The following is a 19,920-nucleotide window of genomic DNA, read 5'->3' as shown; positions in this document are numbered from 1 at the left end:
ATCCAGCACACCTTTAAGGAAAAAGACAAAATAAACAAACTAATTAATTAGGTGCCGCCCGGCACGTAAATGTCGGCTCAGATCTATACTGGAGAGCATTCTAACTGATGCACTACTCTCTGGTAGAGTCGGGCCACTGCACAGGATCAGAAAAAGCTGCAGAAAGTTGATTACTACTGATCATGTTGAACACCAAAATGTAATTAAGTATTCAGCAGTCTGCTGTAGGTATTGCTGTTGTCCAAGGCCAAGGGGAGAGCCAGTGAGATTACGTCTGCTATAGTCCTGTTGCTGCCTAGGCAAATTGCAGTGGGTCCAGGTCCTTATTCAGGCAAGAGTTAGTTCTAGCTATGACCACTCTCAGAGTACTTCATCGCTGTAGATGTTAATGCTACCAGTTGATAGTCACTGAGGCAGCTACCCTTCTCTTCTTGGGCACCAGAATGATTGATGCCCTTTTGAAGCAGGGGGGAAGCTTCAACTGCAGTAGTGAGAGGTTGGAGATGTCCTTGAACATTCCAGCCGGTTGATTGGTACAGGTTTTTAGTGCCTTGTGAGGGTTCACCCTTTAAAAGATGTTATGACATTGGTCTCTGAGACAGATATCAAAGAATTGCCAGATGCTGCAGAGATTTGCATAAGTGTAGTTTTATTCTCCTTTGCAACGCGTACATAAAACTTGTTGAGCTCATCGGGAAGTAAAAACATCCCAACCATTTACAATCTTTAATATTCCAGTTAGATTTTTACAGCTTCATTTTTATTGATGCCATCTTTATACTTGTAGATTTTTCAAAAAGATGCTGCTCAACCCACTGATTTCTTCCAGCAGTTTTTGTTTCAGGCATTGGAGAAAAATAGACTGTGTGCATGTACTTGTGATGGGTTAGGTGCAGACATGATGGGCTGATGGGCTGTTCCTGTGCTGTTTTGTTTATGTGCTATGTAAATCAATATGCAGTATATTGCATAAAGCCAAGTGCCACCATGAACACCCTGTGCAGTTTGGTGTACACGCCTTGAGGAACACAACTAGTAACTGCCTTCCAGTCATAAAATTCCTTTCAGTCGTTACCCTGGACTTCCAACTTCTCAGCCAAATGTTGATGTGTCTTGTCATTTCAATGGCATGGGTTTGTGGTTAAAATCTGTCCTTCTCCACCTCTGGATATTCCACCTGATAAGTTTTCTTTGGAAAAGCGTTGATCTATTTCAAGTCAGTTGCATGAAGTCAGAGGTTTTATGAATATTGCTCAGTCAGTGAAATCACTCTTATCTCTGCCTCCAATCTGGCCTTTAAAACTCCTCAAGATGCTGATTTTTGCTGTTGTATATAACATACTTTGTTTCTATATCCAGCAAAGACTGAAAGAATCTTTCGACTTGTCTTTAACATTGCGAATTGACTCTGGTCTTGTTTTGTGAACAGGGGAGTGCAGGCAGCAATGCAGATGAGTGTTTCATGGGAAGAAAGCTTAAACCTGGTGAGTGAAAAGTTTGAATTATTCACACCCTTTAGGTTGCGTCACCTCGAATTGTATCTGATTTCCTGAGAGCAATGTGTTCCTTGATTTGTCTGCGCATGCTGGTCCTCATCTACTAATTGTTGGGCTGTGAACTCACCAACTTCACTAAGACAGGTATAAGTCTCACTAAATCCTTGCAATAGATTCTCCCATGTGTTCAGGCTGTCACTATCATTGTCAAGCAACACACATAAAAGTTGCTGGTGAACGCAGCAGGCCAGGCAGTATCTCTAGGAAGAGGTACAGTCGACGTTTCGGGCCGAGACCCTTTGTCAGGACTAGCTGAAGGAAGAGCTAGTAAGAGATTTGAAAGTGGGAGGGGGAGGGGGAGATCCAAAATGACAGGAGAAGACAGGAGGGGGAGGGATGGAGCCAAGAGCTGGACAGGTGATAGGCAAAAGGGATATGAGAGGATCATGGGACAGGAGGCCCAGGGAGAAGGAAAAGGGGGATGGGAGGAAAAAAAACCCAGAGGATGGGCAAGGGGTATAGTCAGAGGAACAGAGGGAGAAAAAGGAGAGTGAGAGAAAGAATGTGTGTATAAAAATAAATAACGGATGGGGTACGAGGGAGAGGTGGGGCATTAGCGGAAGTTTGAGAAGTCAATGTTCGTGCCATCAGGTTGGAGGCTACCCAGACGGAATATAAGGTGTTGTTCCTCCAACCTGAGTGTGGCTTCATCTTTACAGTAGAGGAGGCCGTGGATAGACATGTCAGAATGGGAATGGGATGTGGAATTAAAATGTGTGGCCACTGGGAGATCTTGCTTTCTCTGGCGGACAGAGCGTAGGTGTTCAGAAAGCGGTCTCCCAGTCTGCGTCGGGTCTCGCCAATATATAGAAGGCCACACCGGGAGCACCGGACACAGTATATCACCCGAGCCGACTCAGGTGAAGTGTTGCCTCACCTGGAAGGACTGTCTGGGGCCCTGAATGGTGGTGAGGGAGGAAGTGTAAGGGCATGTGTAGCATTTCTTCTGCTTACAAGGAAAGTGCCAGGAGGAAGATTGGTGGGTAGGGATGGGGGGGACGAATGGATAAGGGAGTCGCGTAGGGAGCGATCCCTGCGGAAAGCAGTGGGGGGGAGGAAAAGATGTGCTTAGTGGTGGGATCCCGTTGGAGGGATCACGTTCACCAGCAACTTTGATGTGTGTTGCTTGAATTTCCAGCATCTGCAGAATTCCTCGTGCTATCATTGCCAATACAGCTTTGTCAGCAACAGTACTGTTAAAGAGTATCAGAGCAAAGATGTAGTGCTGAGGCTTTATAAGGCATTGATGAGACCACATTTGGAGTATTGTAAGCAGATTTGGGTCCTTTATCTAAGAAGAGTTGTGCTGGCATTGGAGAGGGTCCAGAGGAGGTTCACAAGAATGATTCTGAGAATTAAAGGGTTAGTGTATGTGGAACATTTGACTTTGCGGTGTATTCGCTGGAATTCAGAAGAATGAGGGGAGATCTCATGAAGCCTATCAAACATTGAAAGGCTTAGACAGTGGATGTGGAGAGGATGTTTCCTATAGTGGGTGAATCCGGGACCAGAGGGCACAGCCTCAGAATAGAAGGGCGTCTGTTTAGAACAGAGATGAGAAATTTCTTAAGCCAGAGGGTGGTGAATCTGTGGAAGTCATTGCCACAGTGGAGGCCATGTTATTAGGTATAATTAAAGCGGATGTTGATAGGTTCTTGATTAGTGCGGTCATCAAAGGTCACGGGAAGAAGGCAGGAGAATGGGGTTGAGAAGGATAACAAATTAACCATGATGAAATGGCACAGTAGTCTTGATGGGCCAAATGGCCTAATTCTACTTCTATGTCTTGTGGCGTTACGGTGTTAAAGTGACTGATAGTCAAATGCAGGGAAGTAACTTAGTTAGGCATCTTGTCACATGGATGAGCTTAGATTAGATTATGAGAACACTCAGTCCTCTTTTATTGTCATTTAGAAATGCATACATGCATTAAGAAATGATACAATGTTTCTCCGGAGTGATATCACAGAAAACAGGACAAACCAAAGACAAACACTGACAGAACCACGTAAGTATAACATATAGTTACAGCAGTGCAAAGCAATACCATAATTTGATGAAAAACAGACCATGGGCACAGTAAAAAAAAAGTCTCAAAGTCCCGAGTCAATCGACTCCCGAATCCCCGATAGCGGCAGCAAAATGGAGAAACTCCCTGCCGTAAACCTCCAGGCACCGTCAACTTGCCGATGCCTTGGAAGCAGCCGAACACAGCCGACACCGAGTCCATTCGCCTTCACTACTGACTCAACCTGTGGTTAACCTTCAGGTTACCCTGCACAAGGACTCCTAAGTCCCACTATATGTCTACATTTTGAATTCTCTCCCCATCTAAATAATAGTCTGCCTGTTTATTTCTTCCACCAAAGTATATGACCATACACTTTCCAACATTGTATTTCATTGTCACTTCTTTGCCCATTCCTCTAAGCTATACAAGTCTCTCTGCAGGTTCTCTGTTTCCTCGACACTACCCACTCCTCCAGCAATCTTTGTATCATCAGCAAATTTAGCCACAAATCCATTAATATCGTAGTCCAAATCATTGACATACATCATGAAAAGCAGTGGTCCCAGCACCGACCCCTGTGGAACTCCACTGGTAACCGGCAGCCAGCCAGAATAGGATCCCTTTATTCCCACTCTGTTTTCTGCTGACCAGCTAATACAACACCCATGCTAGTAACTTCCCTGTAATTCCATGGGCTCTTATCTTGCTAAGCAGCCTCGTGCGGCAGCTCGTCAAAGGCCTTCTGAAAATCCAAGTACACCACATCTGCTGTATCTCCTTTGTCTACCCTGCTTGTAATTTCCTCAAAAAATTGCAGTCGGTCAGTCGGGCAGAGTTTTCCTTTCAGGAAACCATGTTGGCTTTGGCCTGTCTTGTCATGTGCCTCCAGGTAACCCGTAATCTCATCCCTAACAATCGATTCCAACAACTTCCCAACCACTGATGTCAGGCTAACAGGTTTATGGTTTCCTTTCTGCTGCCTCCCACCCTTCTTAAATAGTGAAGTAACATTTGCAATTTTCCAGTCGTCTGGTACAATGCCAGAATCTATAAATTCTTGAAAGATCATTGTTAATGCCTCCGTAATCTCTTCAGCCACTTCCTTCAGAACCCAGAAGTGCATTCCATCAGGTCCAGGAGACTTATCCACCCTCAGACCATTAAGCTTCCTAAGCACCTTCTCGGTCATAATTTTCACTGCACAAACTTCACTTCCCTGACACTCTTGAATATCCGGTATACTGCAGATGTTTTCCACTGTGAAGACTGATGCAAAATACACATTCAGTTCCTCTGCCGTCTCTGCGTCTCTCATTACAATATCTCCAGTGTCATTTTCTATTGGTCCTATACCTACCCTTGACTCTCTTTTAGCCTCTATATACTTAAAAATGCTTTTAGTATCTTCTTTGATATTAGTTGCCAGCTTCCTTTCATAATTCATCTTTTCCTTTTTAATGACCTTCTTAGTTTCTGTCAAGTTTTTAAAAGCTCCCCAATCCTCTATCTTCCCACTAGCTTTGGCTTCCTTGTATGCCCTCTCTTTTGCTTTTACTTTGGCTCTGACTTCACTTGTCAGCCATGGCAGTGTCCTTCTTCCTTTCAAAAATTTCTTCTTATTTGGAATATATCTGTCATGCATCTCCCTCATTTTTTACAGAAATTCCAGCCATTGCTGCTCTGCTGTCCTTCCTGCTAGTGTATCTTTCCATTCAACCTTGGCCAGGTCCCCTCTCATCCCATTGTCATTTCCTTTATTCCACTGAGATACTGACACATTGGAATTTGGTGTCTCCTTCTTAAATTTCAAAGTGAACTTAATCGTATTGTGATACTGTTTCCTAAAGGTTCCTTAACCTTAAGCTGTCTTATCACCTCCGGATCGTTGCACAACACCCAATCCAGCATAGCCGATTCCCTAGTGGGCTCAACAACAAGCTGTTCTAAAAAGCCATCCCTTAGATATTCTACAAATTCTCTCTCTTGAGGTCCAGTACTGGTCTGGTTTTCCCAATCCACTTTCATGCTAAAATCCCCAACAATGATCATGACGTTGTCCTCCTGACCCGCCTTTTCTATCTCCTGCTGTAATTTGCAATCCACATCCTGGCTGCTGTTTGGAGGCCTGTATACAACTGCCATTAGGGTCCTTTTACCCCTGCCATTTCTTAACTCAACCCACAGAGACTCTACACCTTCTGTTCCTATGCCATCCCTTTCTAATGATTTAATATTTTTTCTTATACACAGAGCCACACCACACCCTCTGCCTACTAACCCTTCTTTCCGATACACTGTATATCCTTGGCTGTTCAGCTGCCAATGGCAGCCATCCTTTAGCCAAGTTTCAGAGATGGCCACATCATACTTGACAATCTATAGCTGAATTTCAAAATTGTGCAATTTAATTTCTTATGCTGTGTGCATATCAATATCTCTTTCTGGTTTTAAAAAAGAATTGCCTCTGTGTCCCCCTTCTTCTGTTCCCCACTCTTCTCACTTGCTTATCTCCTCCCCCTGGGTCCCCTCCTTCCCTTTCTCCTATGGTCTTCTCTCCTCTCCTATCAGATTCCTTCCTCTCCAGCCCTTTACCTTTCCCACCCCACCCTCCCGTCTTCACCTATCACCTTCCTGCTCTTTCTAACTGTCCTCCTTCCCCTCCCCCAATTTTTGTTCTGCTGTCTTCCCCCTTTCCTTCCAGTCTTCCTTTCTCGGCCCGAAACATCAACTGTTTCTTGTGGGCAGCTTTGTTAGAGCTGTTGAGGAGGGTTTAAACTAATTTGGCAGGGGGTGAGAACTGGAGTGAAGGGAGTCATGATAGGACAGATGGTAAAAAAGTAAAGATAACGTGCAGTCAGATTGTCAGGAAGGGCAGGTAGGTGATGGGACTTAGTTGCAGCCGACAGGCTGAGTATCAAATCATGAGAGATGCAGAATCAGGAAGGATAGCAAATACGGTACTCAAGGTGTTGTATCTAAATGCACTTAGTGTAAGAAATAAGGTGAATAAACTTGCTACGATATTACAGATGGCCAGGTATGATGTTGTGGCCATCACTGAAGGATGGTTGTAGTTGGGAGTTGAATGTCCAAGGTTACATGTTGTATCGGAGGGATAGGAAGGTAGGTAGAGGGGATGGTGTGGCTCTGCTGGTAAAGAATGGCATCAAGTCAGTAGAAATATGTGACATAGGATCAGAAGATGTTGAATCCTTGTGGGTTGAGTTAGGAAATTGCAAGGGTAAAAGGACGCTGATGGCAGTTATATACAGGCTTCACAACAGTGGCTGGGAGGTGGACCACAGGTTACAACAGGAAATAGAAAAGGCCAGTCAAAAGGGCAATGTTATGGTAGTGATGGGAGATTTTAACATGCAGGTCGATTGGGAAAATCAGGTTGGTAATGGATCTCAAGAGAGTAAGTTTGTTGAATACCTGAGAGATGGCTTTTTAGAGCAGTTTGTCATTGAGCCTACAAGGGGATCAACTATACTGGATTGGGTGTTATGTAATGAACTGGAGGCAATTAGGGTGCTTAAGGTAAAAGAGCCCTTGGGAACCACTGATTACAACATGGTTGAGATCAACTTGAAATTTGATAGGGAGAAAGTAAAGTCTGATGTAGCAGCATTTCAGTGGAGTGGGGGAAATTACAGTGGTATGAGAGAGGAGGTGGCCAATGTAAATTGGAAGGAGCTGATGGCAGGGATGTCAGCAGAGCAGCAATGGTGTGTGTTTCTGGGGAAAATGAGGAAGGTGCAGGACATGTGTATTCCAAAAATGAAGAAATACTCAGATGATAAAATAGTACCACCATGGCTTATAAGGGAAATCAAAGCTAATGTTAAAAGCAAAAGAAAGGGCATAGAGCAAAGCAAAAATTAGTGGGAAGATAGAGGATTGGGAAGTTTTTAAAAACCTACAGAGAGCAACTAAAAGAATCATTAGAAGGGAAAAGATGAAATATGAAAGCAAGCTAGCAAATAATATCAAAGTCAAGTTAAGTCAAATTTATTTATAAAGCACATTTAAAAACAACCCATGTTGACCAGAGTGCTGTACAATCCATAACAGGTAGCTAAAGTCACAAATACAAGAAACACAGATAGAAACAACAAGGCACACAGCTTATAGGCACAAAATAAACAACACATGAGCCTAAGCACAAACCAAAAAATCAGCCACATCAGGAAGATTCAAATGCTAGTGAATGAAGGTAAGGTTTGAGCCTGGACTTAAAAGAGTCAATGGAGGAGGCAGATCTGATAAGGATAGTAAAAGTTTTTTCAAGTACATTAAAAATAAGAGAAATGAAAATGGATTTAGGACTGCTAGAAAATGAGGCAGGAGAAATAATAATGGGGGACAAGGTATTGGCTGATGATCCAAATGAGTATTTTACATTAGTCTTCACTGTAGAAGACACTAGCAGTATGCTTGATGTTGTTGTGTGTGAAGGAAGAGAAATGGGTACAGTTACTATTACGAGAGAGGTGCTCAAAAAGCTGAAAGACCTGAGGGTACATAAGTCACCCGGACCAGATGAACTGCACCGTAGGGTTCTGGAAGAGGTAGTGATAGAGATTATGGTGGCATTAGAAATGATCTTTCAAAAATCATTGGACTCTGGCATGATGCCAGAGAACTGGAAAATTGCAAATGTTACTCCACTCTTTAAGAAAAGAGGAAGGCAGCAGAAAGGAATTTGTAGACCAGTTAGCCTGACCTCAGTGGCTGGAGTCAGTTGTTAAGGATGAGGTGATGGAGTACTTGGTGACACAGGACAAGATAGTACAAAGTGAGTATGGTTTCCTTCAGGGAAAATCCTGCCTGACAAACCTGTTGAAATTCTTTGAGGTGATTACAATTAGGATGGATAAAGGGGATGCAGTGGATGTTGTATATTTGGACTTCCAGAAGGCCTTTGACAAGGTGCCACACATGAGGCTGCTTACCAAGTTAAGAGCCCATGGTATTACAGGAAAGTTACTAACATGGTTAGAGCATTGGCTGATTGGTAGGAGGCAGTGAGTGGGAATAAAAGGATCCTTTTCTGGTTGGCTGCCAGTGACTAGTGCTTTTTCACAGGGGTTGGTGTTGGGACCACTTCTTTTTATGCTGTATATAAATGATTTAGATAATGGAATAGATGGCTGTGATGCCAAGTTTGCAGATGATACGAAGACTGGTAGAGGGGCAGGTAGTATTGAGGAAACAGGTAGGCTGCAGAAGGATTTAGACCAATTAGGAGAATGAACAGGAGAGCATCAAATGAAATAAAATGCTGGGAAATGCATGGCCTTGTACTATGGTTGAAGAAATAATTGTGCAGTCTATTTTCGAAACAGGGAGAAAATCCAAAAACCTGAGATGCAGAGGGACTTGGGAGTCCTTGTGCAGAACACCCTGAAGGTTAACTTGCAGGTTGAGTTGGTGGTGAGGAAGGCAAATGCTATGTTAGCATTCATTTCAAGAGATCTAGAATGTAACAGCAAGGATGTGATGCTGAAGCTTTATAAGGCACTGGTGAGACCTCACCTTGAGTATTGTGAACAGTTTGAGGGCTCTCATCTTCGAGAAGATGTGCTTGCATTGGAGAGGGTCCAGAGGAGGTTCACAAGGATGATTCCAGGAATGAAAGGGTTATCATAGGAGGAACGTTTGATGGCTGTGGGTCTGCTCGCTGAAATTCAGAAGACAGAGTAGATGTGGAAAGGATGTTTCCATAGTCATAGTCATACTTTATTGATCCCGAGGGAAATTGGTTTTCGTTACAGTTGCACCATAAATAATTAAATAGTAATAAAACCATAAATAATTGAATAGTAATATGTAACTGATGCCAGGAGATAAGTCTAGGACCAGCCTATTGGCTCAGGATGTCTGACCCTCCAAGGGAGGAGTTGTAAAGTTTGATGGCCACAGGCAGGAATGACTTCCTATGACGCCCAGTGTTGCATCTCAGTGGAATGAGTCTTTGGCTGAATGTGTTTCTGTGTCCACCCAGTCCATTATGTAGTGGATGGGAGACATTGTCCAAGATGGCATGCAACTTGGACAGCATCCTCTTTTCAGACACCACCGTCAGAGAGTCCAGTTCCATCCCCACAACATCACTGGCCTTATGAATGAGTTTGTTGATTCTGTTGGTGTCTGCTACCCTCAGCCTGCTGCCCCAGCACACAACAGCAAACATGATAGCACTGGCCACCACAGACTGGTAGAACATCCTCAGCATCATCCGACAGATGTTAAAGGACCTCAGTCTCCTCAGGAAATAGAGACCATGATGAAAGAGTCTAGGACAAGTGGGCACAGCCTCAGGATAGAGGGGCACCCTTTCAAAACAGATGCAGAGAAATTTCTTTAGCCAAAGGGTGGTGAATTTGTGGAATTTGTTGCCCCATGCAGCTGTGGAGGCCAGGTCGTTGGGTGTATTTAAGGCAGAGATTGATAGGTTCTTGATTGGACATGGCATCAAAGGTTACGGGGAGAACTTCGGAAACTTCGGTTGAGGAGGAGATTGGAAAAAAAAAGGATCGGCTATGATTGAATGGCGGAGCAGAGTCTGTGGGCCAGATGGCCTAATTCTGCTGCTATGTCTTGTGGTCTTATGGTTTATTCATTTCTATAGATACTGCCTGACCTGCTGAATGTCCTCCAGCATTTTGTGAGTTGCTGCAGATGAATGGGAACTTGGTCTGCCAATGAGAAAGTACCATATATACATTCTAAATGTGGAGGCAGTCTAACTGTATGAGAGCTGAAAGTTTCAGTTTCAAGGCAATCTAATTACACACTATAGCTGTGTTTCTCAGTGAGATGCAGTAGAGTGTCAGAGAGAGGGACGTTGTTGAGGGGATGGCCTACCAGAGAGAAGCTGCAGTGACAGGGTCTCTGGCACCGAGGCTCAGAGGAGGAGAGAGGTGAAGAGGACTGCAAAAATTGAGTGGAAGGGGACACTAGTGGGGATGACGACAGAACAGCAATTGCTGGAGTTTCTGGGAGCAATTTGGAAGGCGTAGGATAGATATAGGAGAGGCAGATGACTAAGACAACTGTGCTGCTCCAAAGAGGTGCCATATAATGGATAAAGTAATAAAATGGATTCAGCAGTGGCTGGATGGGAGACGCCAGAGAGTAGTGGTCGATAACTGTGTCAGATTGGAGGATGGTGTGTAGTGGTGTGCCTCAGGGATCTGTACTGGGTCCAGTGTTGTTTGTCATATATATTAATGATCTGGATGATGGTGTGGTAAATTGGATGAGTAAGTATGCAGATAATACTAAGATAGGTGGTGTTGTGGATAATGAAGTAGGTTTTCAAAGCTTTCAGAGAGATTTAGGACAGTTAGAAGAGTGGGGTGAAAGATGGCAGGTAGAGTTTAATGCTGAAAAATGTGAGGTGCTACATTTTGGTAGGTCTAATCAAAATAGGACATACATGGTAAGTGTTAGGGCATTGAAGAATGCAGTAGAACAGAGGGATCTAGGAATAATGGTGCATAGTTCCCTGAAGGTGGAATCTCATGTGGATAGGGTGGTGAAGAAAGCTTTTGGTATGCTGGCCTTTATTAATCAGAGCATTGAGTATAGGAGTTGGGATGTAATGTTGAAATTGTATAAGGCATTGGTAAGGCCAAATTTGGAGTATTGTGTACAGTTCTGGTCACCGAATTATAGGAAAGATGTCAATAAACTTGAGAAAGTACAGAGGAGGTTTACTAAAATGTTGCCTGGGTTTCATCTCCTAAGTTACAGAGAAAGGTTGAACAACTTAGGTCTTTATTCTTTGGAGCATAGAAGGTTGAGGGGGGACTTGATAGAGGTGTTTAAAATTATGAGGGGGATAGATAGAGTTGACGCGGATAGGCTTTTTCCATTGAGAGTGGGGAAGATTAAAACAAGAGGACATGAATTGAGAGTTAAAGGGCAAAAGTTTAGGGGTAACATGAGGGGAATCTTCTTTACTCAGAGAGTGGTAGCTGTGTGGAACGAGCTTCCAGCAGAAGTGGTTGAGGCAGGTTCTATGTTGTCTTTTAAAGTTAAATTGGACAGATATATGGACAGGAAAGGAATGGAGGGTTATAGGTTGAGTGCAGGTTGGTGGGACTAGTTGAGAGTAAGAGTTCGGCACGGACTAGAAGGGCCGAGATGGCCTGTTTCCGTGCTGTAATTGTTATGTGCTTATATATAAGATCATTCTTATGCTGGCCCATTAGGCTCTATAATGAGTCAACCTAAGTGATGACCCCCCTCCCCCCACCTCCTGTTAGACTGTTTGAGGTCCCTTTTTTTAATTCTTTCTTACTTCTAAAAGACACTGTAATTTCCTTTGGGATAAATGAAGTATCTATCTATACATCCCAAAGAAGTAGTATTCTAAAGGGAGGATGACGTTAACAGTGGTTGACAAGGAAAATTGAAGACAGAGAGAACAAAAAATAGAACAAAAATTAGTGGGAAAGTGGAGGATTGGGAAGCTTTTAAAAACCAACAGAAGGCAACTAAAACAATCAATAAGAAGGTAAAGATGGAATATGAAAGTAAGCAAGACAATAGTACGAAAGAAGATACCAGAAGTTTCTTCAGATACAGAAAGTGTAAAAGAGAGACGAGAGTCGATACCAAGAGTGGAGAGCTGGAAAACTATACTGGAGAGGTAGCAATGGGGGACAACAAAATAGCGGACAAAATTATTGAGTACTTTGCATCAGTTTTCACTGTGGAAGACACTAGCAGTACTGTGGAACTTCCAGGTGTCAGGGGTCGTGAATTCTGAATTTACCATAACTAGAGAGAAGGTTCTTTGGAAACTGAAAGCTCTGAAGGTAGATAAGTCACATGGACCAGATGGTGTACACACCAGAGTTTTGAAAGTGGTGGCTGAAGAAATTGTGGAGGCATTAATCTTTCTTTTTAAATCTTTTTATTGAGTAAGTATACAAAAAAGGTAAGCCATATAAACATTAATACAATGTTAAAGTATAATAAAATTCCAAAAGATAACAATACCAAAAAGAAAATACTACAAACAATGTAATTTAAGCATAAGAAACCAAGATAACATAATAGTATACTAGATTTTATATATATCAATGGAAAAAAAAGAAAAAAAAACCCCAAAAAAAAAACCCACCGTGCAACTAACTAAAAGCAAAGCAAAGCAATGGGCTAACTTGAAACCAAACAGAGTTAAACTTAAAATCACGTCCTCAATCCCGACCTCCATTAAAACAGTGAAGAAAAAAACAAGAAGGGTAAATATTACATTAAATGAAAATATCGAATAAAAGGTCCCCAAATCTGTTCAAATTTAAATGAAGAATCATAAAGGTTACTTCTAATTTTCTCCAGATTCAAACATAAAATCGTCTGAGAAAACCAAAAAAAGGTAGTTGGAGCATTAAGCTCTTTCCAATGTTGTAAAATACATCTTTTCGCCATTAAAGTAAGAAATGCAATCATTCTACGGGCTGAAGGGGAAAGATTACTAGAAATTTTAGGTAGTCCAAAGATAGCAGTAATAGGGTGAGGAGAGATATCTATATTTAATACCTTAGAAATAATATTGAAAATATCTCTCCAAAAAGTTTCCAAAGTAGGGCAAGACCAAAACATATGAGTTAAAGAGGCTATCTGCCCCGAACATCTATCACAGAAAGGATTAATATGCGAGTAAAAACGCGCTAACTTATCTTTGGACATATGTGCTCTATGAACCACTTTAAATTGAATTAGGGAATGTTTAGCACAAATAGAGGAAGTATTAACTAATTGTAAAATCTGCCCCCAATCATCCACAGAAATGGTAAGCCCCAATTCCTGTTCCCAATCTACCCTAATCTTATCAAATGGAGCTTTCCTAAGTTTCATAATAATATTATAAATCATAGCCGATGCACCTTTCTGACATGGATTAAGGTTAATTATCGAATCTAAAATATATATAGGAGGAAGCATTGGAAAGGAAGAAAGTATGGAGGCATTAATAATGATCGTTCAAGGATCACTAGATTCTGGAATGGTTCTGAAAGATTGGAAAATTACAAATGTTACTCTAGTTGGGCTAGAGGCAGAAGAAAGGAAATTATAGGCCAGTTCCTCTTACCTCAGTGGCCTGGAAGATGTTGGAGTTGAATCTTAAGGGTGAGGTGTCAGAGTACTTGGAGGCACATGATACAATAGGCTGTAGTCAGCATGGTTTCCTCAAGGGAAAATCTTGCCTGACAATTTTATTGTAATTCTTTGAAGAAGTACATGTAGGACAGACAAAGGAGAATCGCTATGTTGTATACTTGGATTTTCAGGCCTTTGACAAGGTGCCACACATGAGGCTGCTTAACAAGCTATGAGCCCATGGTATTACATGGATAAAGCAATGGCTGCTTGGCAGGAGGCAAAGAGTGGAAATAAAGGGAGCCTTTTCTGGTTTGCTGATGGTGACTAGTGGTATTCCATAGGGGTCTGTGTTGGGAATGATTCTTTTTACGTTGTATGTCAATGATTTTGATGATGGAATTGATGTCTTTGTTGCAAAGTATACAGACGATATGAAGATAGGTGGAGGGACAGGTAGTTTTGAGGAAGTAGAGAGGCTACAGAAGGACTTAGACAGATTAGGAGAATGGACAAAGAAATTGCAGATGGAACACAGTGTCGGGAAGTGAATGGTCATGCACTTTGGCAGAAGAAATGAAAGGGTTGGCTATTTTCTAAATGGAAAGAAAATACAAAACACCGAGGTTGCTAAGGGATCTGGGAGTCCTTGTGCAAATGCAATGTTGGCATTCGTTTCAAGAGGACTAGAATATAAAGCAAGGATGTAATGTTGAGGCTTTATAAAGCACTGGTAAGGCATCACTTGGAGTATTGTGAGCAGGTTTGGGCCCCTTATCTAAGAAATGTGGTTCATGAAAATGATTCCAAGATTGAAATGCTTGTTGTATGAAGAGTGCTTGATGGTTCTGGAGTTGTATTCACTGGAATTCAGAAGAATGAAAGCTGACCTCATTAAAACCTATTGAATGTTGAAAGCCTTGATAGAGTGGATGTGGAGAGATGTTTCCTATGGTGGGAGAGTTTCGTACCAGAGAAAACATCCTCAGAACAGGGGGGTGATCCTTTTTGAACAGAGATGAGGAAGAATTTCTTTATCCAGAGAGTGGTGAATCTGTAGTGAAGTCGTTGCCAGAGGCGGCTGTGGAGGCCAAGTCATTGGGTATTTCAGGCAGAGGTTGATCGATTCTTGATTAGTCAGGGCATGAAGGGATACAGGGAGAAGGTAGCAGATTAGGGCTGAGAGGCAAATGGATCAGCCATGATGAAATGCCAGAGCAGAGTCGATGGGCCAAATAGCCTCATTCTGCTCCTCTACCTTATGTTCTTATAAATAGTCAAAGAGTGACAACTAACCAATGTGTCAAAGAAGACAAAGTGTTCGTATATATAAGATAAGTACTGGGAGCTCAAGTTATATCAAGTCCTTGAAAGTGAGTCTGGAGTATTCAACCTTTCAACATATTCATGTCCTCCTGCCCTGGCAACCTCATGACTACCATCAGAGAAGAGGTATAGGAGCTTAAAGACACACACTCAATGTTTTAGGAGCCATTAGCTTTCTGAACTATCCATGAAGCCATGAACATAGAGTGTCCTTGAAGGCTGTTATTTTTCAGGATTATTTTGTGCTGTTCTCCACAGAGTGACAATGACCTGGATAAGTCCGCATCACCGAAGCGCATTGACTTCATTCCTGTCTCACCAGCTCCTTCACCAACCAGAGGCATCGGCAAGGTAGGGGGTCACTGTTATCCAGGAAGGGAGGCCATTTGTACAACTTTCTGTGGGTCAACTGTAGGCTGCTGATGCAGAGCTTGGTTGGGGGTCACCTGATGCTGATTACAGACCCTTCACCATCTCAGGCATTGTGAAACTAAAATCGGTTTTCAGTACATTGCGGTGAATTGAAACGATTTGACTTTATTTCTTACATCCTGCACATGAGGAATAAAATTCTTTACATTACGTATCCGTCTAAATGTGCAATCATAGTAATTTATAATAAATAGGACATCAATGTAACATAGAAGTACACTCAAATCAGCGTGAATTAATCAGTCTGAAGGCCTGATGGAAGAAGCTGTCCTGGAGCCTGTTGGGACTGGCTTTTATGCTGTGGTACCGTTTCCCGGATGGTAGCAGCTGGAATAGATTGTGGTTGGGGTGATTCAAGTCCCCAGTGATCCTTTGGGCGCTTTTTACACACCTGTCTCTATAAATATCCTGCATAATTGGAAGTTCACAACTACAGATGCGCTGGGCTGTTCACACCACTCTCTGCAGAATCCTATGATTACGGCAGGTACAGTTCCCATACCAGGCAGTGATGCAGCCAGTCAGGATGCTCTCAATTGTGCCCCTGTAGAAAGTTCTTAGGATTTGGGGGCCCATACCAAACTTCCTGAATCGTCTGAGGTGAAAGAGGTGCTGTTGTGATTTTTCACCCCACAGCTGGTGTGCACAGACCACGTAAGGATCTCGGTGATGTGGATGCCGAGGAACTTAAAGCTGTTCACCCTCTCAACCCCAGATCCATTGATGTCAATAGGGGTTAGCCCGTCTCCATTCCTCCTATAGTCCACAACCAGCTCCTTTGTTTATGCAACATTGAGGGAGAGGTTGTTTTCTTGACACCACTGTGTCAAAGAAATCATTTCTTCCCTATCGGCCAACTCGTTATTGTTTGAGATTAGGCCAATCAATGTTGTGTCATCGGCAAATTTAATTAGCAGATTGGAGCTGTGGGTGGCAACACAGTCATAAGTATACAGGGAGTAAAGAAGGGGACTTGGTATACAGCCCTAAGGGCCTCCTGTGTTGAGGGGTGTTGATGAAAAGTAAGAGGATATCAATATGTTGGGCTGGAGTGGGATCGGAGGGATACTACAGTACCACAGAGGCTAATCCCATGATGGAGCTGATAAAGTTTACAACTCTCTGCAGTTTATTTTGATCCTGTGCAGTAGCCTCCCCCTCCGCCCCCCCCCCCACCCCCCCATCTCTAGTGCATACCAGACGGTGATGCAGTCAGTTAGAATGCTCTTCCCGGTACATCTGTAGGAATTTGAATTTGTTTTTGGTGACATACCAAATCTCCTCAAATACCTAATGAAATGTAGCCACTGTAGTTTCTTCTTTGTAGCTGCATCGATATGTTAGGATGAGATGAGATCTTCAGAGATATTGACATCCAAGAACTTGAATTTGCTCACTTTTTCCACTTCTGATCGAATCCTCAGTGAGCAACACACATAACAGTTGCTGGTGAAATCTCTCACTAGCTCTTCTTTCAGTTAGTCCTGACAAAGGGTCTCGGCCCAAAACGTCGACTGCACCTCTTCCTAGAGATGCTGCCTGGCCTGCTGCGTTCACCAGCAACTGTTATGTGTGTTGCTTGAAATTCCAGCATATGCAGATTTCCTCGTGTTTGCGTTTTGGAATCCTCAGTGAGGACTGGTTTCCTCATCATTCTCTAGTGACTGTACATTTTCTAACAAGATATTGGATAGAGGGAGTTTCATTCCTCGGCGTTTTAGCCTGACTTGGAGTCCTTACTACTTCTCTTAATTCTGGCCATGGTGATGTACCTTCGTCCTCTTAAAAATGCCATAACTGCTTGCTTGAGAGTTAAGTCCACCGAGTCCTTCAGTAGATTGTGAACTCACTAGTTCATTAAGATGGTTCAAAAGTCCAGTGCTTACAGGGAAATTCCAGGCTGCAGATTACAGTGCGAGCAATTTACTATATATTCTGAGTGTATATTCATAAACAGCCCGCAAATTGCTGTGGTTCAACTTTGCCCTCTTCAATTTCTACTCGGTTGGGGTGGAGGGGAAGCAACAGATCTGAACAGATCAGCTGCGGAAAATTTTCAGCACTTTAGAAACATAGAAAACCTACAGCACAAGACAGGCCCTTCGGCCCACAGAACTGTGCCGAACATGTCCTTATCTTAGAAGTACCTACGCTTACCCATAGCCCTCTATTTTTCTAAGCTCCATGTATCCATCCAGAAGTCTCTTAAAAGACCCTATTGTTACCGCCGGCGGCGGCAGCCCTTTCCACGAACTCACCACTTTGTGTAAAAAACTTACCCCTGACATCTCCTCTGTACCTATTTCCAAGCACCTTAAAACTGTGCCCTCTCTTGCTTGCCATTTCAGCCCTGGAAAAAAGCCTCTGACTATCCACACGATCATGCCTCTCATTATCTTGTACACCTCTATCAGGTCACTTCTCATCCTCCATTGCTCCAAGAAGAAAAAGGTCGAGTTCATTCAATCTATTCTCATAAGGCATGCTCCCCAATCCAAGCAACATCATTGTAAATCTCCTCTGCACCCTTTCTATGGTTTCCACATCCTTCCTATAGTGAGGTGACCAGAACTGAACACGGTACTCCAAGTGGGGTCTGACCAGGGTCCTATACAGCTGCAACATTACCTCTCGGCTCTTAAACTCAATCCCACAATGATGAAGGCCAATGCTCCGTATGCCTTCTTGACCACAGAGTCAATCCGCGTAGCAGCTTTGAGTGACCTATGGACTCGGACCCCAAGATCTCTCTGATCCTCCACGCTGCCAAGGGTCTTACTATTAATGCTATATTTTGCCATCATATTTGACCGACCAAAATGAACCACCTCACAGTTATCTGGGTTGAACTCCATCTGCCACTTCTCGGCCCAGTTTTGCATCCTATCAGTGTCCCGCTGTGACCTCTGACAGCGCTCCACACTATCCACAACACCCCCAACCTTTGTGTCATCAGGAAATTTACTAACCTATCCCTCCACTTCCTCGTCCAGGTCATTTATAAAAATTGCAAAGAGTAAGGGGTCCCAGAATGGATCCCTGAGGCACACCACTGGTCACCGGCCTCCATGCAGAATATGAACCGTCTACAACCACTCTTTGCCTTCTGTGGGCAAGCCAGTTCTGGATCCACAAAGCAATGTCCCCTTGGATCCCATGCCTCCCTACTTTCTCAATAAACCTTGCATGGGGTACCTTATCAAATGCCTTGCTAAAATCTATATACACTACATCTATGGCTCTACCCTCATCAATGTGTTTAGTCACATCCTCAAAAAATTCAATCAGGCTTGTAAGGCAGGAACTGCCTTTGACAAAGCCATGCTGTCTATTCCTAATCATATTATGCCTCTCCAAATGTTCATAAATCCTGCCTCTCAGAATCTTCTCCATCATCTCACCAACCACTGAAGTAAGACTTACTGGTCTATAATTTCCTGGACTATCTCTACTTCCTTTCTTGAATAAGGAAACAAGATTTTAGAGTTTGTAAAATGTGTTCAGGAAAGTTTTCTAAATCAGTATATAGAGGGACCAACTAGAGGGGATGCAATATTGGATCTCCTGTTAGGAAACGGATTAGGGCAAGTGACAGAAGTCTGTGTAGCGGAGCACTTTGGTTCCAGTGATCATAACACCATTAGTTTCAATTTGATCATGGACAAGGATAGATCTGGTCCTAGGGTTGAGGTTCTGAACTGGAAGAAGGCCAAATTTGAAGAAATGAGAAGGATCTAAAAAGCGTGGATTGGGAAAGGTTGTTCTCTGGCAAAGATGTGATTGGTAGGTGGGAAGCCTTCAAAGGGGAAATTTTGAGAGTGCAGAGTTCGTATGTTCCTGTCAGGATTAAAGGCAAATTGAATAGGAATAAGGAACCTTGGTTCTCAAGGGATATTGCAACTCTGATAAAGAAGAAGAGAGAGTTGTATGAAATGTATAGGAAACAGGGGGTAAATCAGGTGCTTGAGGAGTATAAGAAGTGCAAGAAAATACTTAAGAAAGAAATCAGGAGGGCAAAAAGAAGACATGAGGTTGTCTTGGCAGTCAAAGTGAAGGATAATCCAAAGAGCTTTTACAAGTATATTAAGAGCAAAAGGATTGTAAGGGATAAAATTGGTCCTCTTGAAGATCAGAGTGGTCGGCTTTGTGCGGAACCAAAGGAAATGGGGGAGATCTTAAATAGGTTTTTTGCGTCTGTATTTACTAAGGAAGCTGGCATGAAATCTATGGAATTGAGGGAATCAAGTAGTGAGACCATGGAAACTGTACAGATTGAAAAGGAGGAGGTGCTTGCTGTCTTGAGGAAAATTAAAGTGGATAAATCCCCGGGACCTGACAGACAAGGTCCCTCGGACCTTGAAGGAGACTAGTGTTGAAATTGCGGGGGCCCTGGCAGAAATATTTAAAATGTCGCTGTCTTCGGGTGAAGTACCGGAGGATTGGAGAGTGGCTCATGTTGTTCCGTTGTTTAAAAAA

The 19,920-nt window shown here is 42.9% G+C and overlaps 1 protein-coding gene across 1 annotated transcript in view; it reads left to right on the top strand.

The window, feature by feature from the left end:
- pabir2 (PABIR family member 2) overlaps nucleotides 1-19,920 on the top strand; it is a 169,221-nt gene that overhangs the window by 75,379 nt on the left and 73,922 nt on the right. Inside the window, exons 5-6 of the mRNA XM_063061201.1 lie at nucleotides 1,430-1,484; nucleotides 15,271-15,363. Coding sequence (XP_062917271.1) covers nucleotides 1,430-1,484; nucleotides 15,271-15,363 — 148 coding nt within the window. The remainder of the gene's footprint in view (nucleotides 1-1,429; nucleotides 1,485-15,270; nucleotides 15,364-19,920) is intronic.

This window comes from Mobula hypostoma, chromosome 10, assembly GCF_963921235.1.
Source record: "Mobula hypostoma chromosome 10, sMobHyp1.1, whole genome shotgun sequence".
NCBI classification, from domain to species: domain Eukaryota; kingdom Metazoa; phylum Chordata; class Chondrichthyes; order Myliobatiformes; family Myliobatidae; genus Mobula; species Mobula hypostoma.
The sequence above is the reverse complement of the archived record's forward strand: the minus strand, read 5'-3'. Positions and strand labels throughout refer to the sequence as shown.